The sequence below is a fragment of the Fonticula alba genome, assembly GCF_000388065.1.
Source record: "Fonticula alba strain ATCC 38817 unplaced genomic scaffold supercont2.9, whole genome shotgun sequence".
Lineage (NCBI taxonomy): Eukaryota > Rotosphaerida > Fonticulaceae > Fonticula > Fonticula alba.
This window is the reverse complement of record NW_009242979.1, coordinates 243,298-247,759: the sequence shown is the minus strand read 5'-3', so window position 1 is coordinate 247,759 and position 4,462 is coordinate 243,298. Positions and strand designations below refer to the sequence as shown.

The following is a 4,462-nucleotide window of genomic DNA, read 5'->3' as shown; positions in this document are numbered from 1 at the left end:
CTTTCTTGCATCTTTCTCCCTCTCTCCCTCCCCTTCTTTTGCCCTCTCCCACTCGTCTTTTCCGGATCTTCACCGCTCGCGCTCGCGCCTGCGCCCACATCGCGCCATGGCCGACGACGCCCACATCGGTTCGCCTTCTGCTCGCCCGTCCCTTCGCTTGCTCCTGGCACCGGCCCGTCTGACTTTCCCGGCCCGTGGGCATCCTCCTCCTGCCTCGTCCGCCCCCTCTCCCTGCCTGCCTGCCTGCCTGGCCCCTCCTCCTCTGTCCCATTCCATTCGCTCTGCTCTCTGTCCTTCTCAGAGATCATCGACAGGATCAGCCTCTCGCTGTCGATGGCCACCTCGGACAATGAAAAGTATTCCAAGCTTCTGGCCGGCTACCTGGTGTCCATCCTGTCGGTCTTCGATCCGACTGACCGCAAGGCCACCGCCCGCGTGCGCCAAGCTGCCTCCAAGGTGCTGGCCCAGATTGGGGCCCAAGCGCGCGCCGCCTCCAAGAGAGCCCAAGAACAAAAGGCTCGCACCGTGCTGGATATCCTGTCGGCCAGTGGAACGTCGCATCCGGGCAGCAGCAGCGCCACCACCACCACCACCGGCGACAGCGGCCCGGCCACCCGGGGCTCCTACTTGGACATCAGCGAGTTCGACCTGCCGGACGCCGGGGTGGCCCTCCTCCGTGACCGGTGGCCGGCGCCCGGGGACTTCCTGCGCTTCCCCCTGGCCGAGCTGATGGCCCTGTACCTGGCACCCAATGGTGCGCCCTCGCGGTGTGAACCCCCCCCCCCCCCCCTGCGAGGGGCCACCCATCGCACACCCGGCTCTGCCTCTCTTCCCCCATTTCCCCCTCTCGTCATTGACTGAGCCCGACGTTCGGCCGGCTGCACCCTGGCTCAGGCTCCTTCCCGGTGCGAAACCTGGCGGCCATCTTCATCGAGCAGGGGGTGGCCTTGATGCTGCAGGCGCTTCCGCCACTGGCTCCCGGCCAGCTGCGTGACCCGGCTGGCCAACCTGTCGGGACGGCCCCCCTACCACCACTTGACCTTGCCGGCCAGCTGGTGCCGCTGACGGCGTCCCTCCTCCAGGCGGCCACCCTGCCGAGTACCCCGGCCGCCGAGCGCCGTGCCCTTCTCCACGCTGGAGTCCAGCTGGCCGGGGAAATCTGCCTTCGGATGGGCTGGGCCCAGCCCAATATGCCGGGCTTTCAGCTGGCCACCCTGCTGCGCGGGGTCCCGGTGCCCTCGGTCACAAGTACTCCCCCGTCGGCGGGCTGTCACAGCGAGGTGATCGTCAATTTCCTCCTCTCGATTCTGCTGTTTGTTCGGTACGCACACGCGCACACACACGCATATATATATATATCTATATTATTACACACATACGCACAGGCAAACCCATGCATGGCTGAGAGTTTGCGTCTGCTCCCGATGCTAACAGAGGGGGCGGCGGGCGAGCGAGGGGCGTTTGTTTGGTCGGTGCCTCTTCCCCCGGCACTTGTCTTACCCGTTGCCTTCCTCCCCCTGGGATTAGTCCCACTGCTCCGGTTGGCCCTTCCACCACTGCCCTGGAGCCGATGCCGGGCCTGTCGGCCGAACAGGTGGCCGATCTGACGCGGGATCTTGCCGCCCTGCGCCGGCCCACGTCGCACCTGATGCCGATGGTGGGCACTGTGGCCGCCCTGCGGCTGGCACGCGATCGGAGCCTCGCCCTACTGGCGGCAGTGTGCCAGTCCAACCGGCTGGCTCTGGCACCGGCCAGCACGCCCGCCGCCCCGGCTTGGCTGCTGGATGATGCCGAGCTGCTGCCTCCGCTGCTGGTGGCTGCCATACTGCTCGAGCATCCGGTTGCCCGGCAGACGCTCATCCATGTGGGCCCGGCCCACGACCGGACCTCGGGACAGGTGTCGGCCGCCGTGTCATCGCTGGTGGCCCAAACGCGCGGCGTGGAGTCCTTCGCCCTGCCATCGGCCGGCCAGCCGGGCCAGCGCGTTCTGCGCGCGCTATGTGCCCTGGTCCTCGGCCGCCCGGGGACGGTGCCCGGCCTGCCGCCGGCCTTCACCCACCGGGTGATGCTCTTCCTGCAAAAGCGCTATAAGCTGACCCCGGATGCGGATGCCTCGTCGAGCTTCGCCGGGGCTGGCATTGACCGTGCGGCCATTGATGCCGCATGTGTTGTTCTGCTCGGGCATCCGCTGGATGCGGATGTGATTCCCGGCTCGCAGGCCATCCCCCCGACCCTGGGGACCGGGCTGACCTCGCGCCAGAGCCAAGTCCATGCCAGTGCCGCGCTGCTTGCCCTGAGCAACATGCTGGAGTTTGCGGCGCACACCGCCCGGCGGGAGATGCGCGCCCTGTCACGCCGCCGACGTGAGGAAAGTCTCTCCCGGGCCGAGGTGGCCGCCCTCGGTGAAGGCATCTATGCCCGCTTGGTGGTGGACTTTTCGGCGCCGTTGGCCCTGTGGCTGGTTCGCCTGGCCACCTCGGCCTTTGTGCCCTGTACGTGTCGTGTGGTCGCCCTCCCTCGGTCTCTGTGCATCATCGCCGGGACTTCTGGCTGTCTCTTTTCTCGCCGTGCGAAGGGCCGCATGCACGGCTCCTGCCCGCCTTTCCGTTGCTCACTCATCTGGCATCCATTTCTTCGCTCCCGGCGTTCGGGTCGGGGTGCGCTGCCATGCGAATGCGCGTCTCGGTGCTCCTAGTGCCCTTGAAGCAGATGGCTCTCAAAACCCTGGACTTTGTGTCCAAGTACAGTGCGTCTGGCTGCCTCTCGCCTGCTCTTGCCCGGGCGCCGCCAACTTCCTCTCGGCACCTTTCCCCTTCCCTCTTCCCCTTTCATGACCCCCTGCTGATTCGCGCTCGGGTCCATGCACACACACACACACACGCGCGACTCCAGTTCCGGACACTCTGCTCGAGCAGCCAGTCATCCTCTGGCATCTGATGGTTTACCTGGCCCAACTGGACCACGGTCTCTTCCAGCGTTCGAACCCGGCGTCGCCGCCCGGAGATGTCGAAATGGCTGCCCCCGCCGGCGAGGAGTCCGCCCCCCAGCCGTCAGCCCCTGCCCCGGTGGAGCTGGGCGTTGGTGATCAAAATATCCTCAGCTCGCAATTGGCCGGCTCGGTGGACACCCTGCGGGCCAGCGTGTCGGGACATGTGGCTCGGTCGCTGGGCCGCCACCAGGACTCGGCTGACAGTCGCCTTGTGTGGCCACCTCTGCGGCAGATCCGCCAGCTGCAGCATCTGGCCCGGCTGGCTGCCGGGCTGGTTATCCTGGGCCCGGGGCATCCCCTGATCGGGGGTCTCCTGCTCGATGACCAGGCCGTTGGCCGGTACTTCGGACCGCTGCCGGGCGAGCTGGCAGCCGCCAGTCAGCCGGACGCCCGGACTGTCGGTCTGCCGGCCGATCACGAAAGCCGAGCCTTCGGCGCGGCGATCAAGCTTGCCATTGATCCGCTGTGTGCCAATGTCCCTCCGGGCTTGAGTGACAAGATTGCCCCCCTGGCGATTGGTGACTCCATGGTCCCGGCCATGGACCAACTCCCGGACTTCTGGTGTGGCTCGCTGCTGCGGCTTTATGCGGCGATTTACGGTGCGCCCTCTTCACCTGGGGCTCTCTCTCTCTCTCTCGGCGGGGGCCTGTTCCCTGCTCTGCTTGGCTCCTGTTTTCTTCTTCTTACCCTTTTTCCCCTCTCTCTTTCCCCTCGCATGGTCCTCCTCTGACCTGCTGCCGACCAAGCCCGGCCCCTTGCCCGCCGGCCGGAGGTCATCGACACCTGCGAGGCCGGCCTGAGCATCAGCATGCCCCTGGACGCGGCCGAACTTCCACGCCTGGTTGATCATCTGGCTGAGTTCCTCGATGCGCCGGATGAGCGCGCCCTGCTGCTGGTTCGGAGCCTGCGCGCGCGTTTCTGCCTGGCCGTTCAGGCGGCCGGCGCTGCGGCCGAGGAGGAGGCCGCTGCCTCGGTGGTGGAGCCTGGCTCGCCCAGTGCCTCGGCCCCGGCCCCGGCCTCGGCCCCCGGGCAGACCGGCTCGGCCAATGCCCTCAGCCTGACGCTACAGGATGCCATCCTGCCTCCGCTGCTGCCCTCGGGCCAAGTGGCCGGCCTGTCGGCCCTGGTTGGTCGGGTGGATCTCGGCCCGGCGGCCAATCGCTTCCTGGGGCATCTGCTTGAGTTGGTCGCGCGATTGGATGCCCTCGTGGAGGCTGGTCAGTTGGCTGCCGCACAGGACACCGAGGCCGGTCCTTTTGCTGTGGTGGCCCGTGCCCTGTGTGACATGGTGTCCATCTTCGGCCCGCGGTCGGCCGCCCTTGACACGATGTCGCTCGAGCGTTGTGCCGACTCCCTAGTGGTATGTGCCTCTTCTTCGTTCTCTCCTTCTCTCTTTCTCTCCTTCTCTCTTTCTCTCCTTCTCTCTTTCTCTCTTTCTCTCCTTCTCTCCTTCTCTCTTTCTCTCTTTCTCTC

At 66.6% G+C, this 4,462-nt stretch overlaps 1 protein-coding gene across 2 annotated transcripts in view; it reads left to right on the top strand.

Moving 5' to 3' along the window:
- The window catches only part of H696_05129, an 11,756-nt gene continuing 7,294 nt past the window's right edge, over positions 1-4,462 (top strand). Inside the window, exons 1-7 of one of the 2 annotated variants that reach the window (XM_009498979.1) lie at positions 1-128; positions 302-754; positions 895-1,321; positions 1,528-2,492; positions 2,696-2,746; positions 2,893-3,588; positions 3,736-4,349. In XM_009498979.1, the coding sequence (XP_009497254.1) occupies positions 107-128; positions 302-754; positions 895-1,321; positions 1,528-2,492; positions 2,696-2,746; positions 2,893-3,588; positions 3,736-4,349 (3,228 nt within the window). In that variant the 5' untranslated portion in view covers positions 1-106. Of the gene's footprint in view, positions 129-301; positions 755-782; positions 1,322-1,527; positions 2,493-2,695; positions 2,747-2,892; positions 3,589-3,735; positions 4,350-4,462 lie in introns of those variants that run through there. The other variant, XM_009498980.1, reaches the window with a different exon arrangement.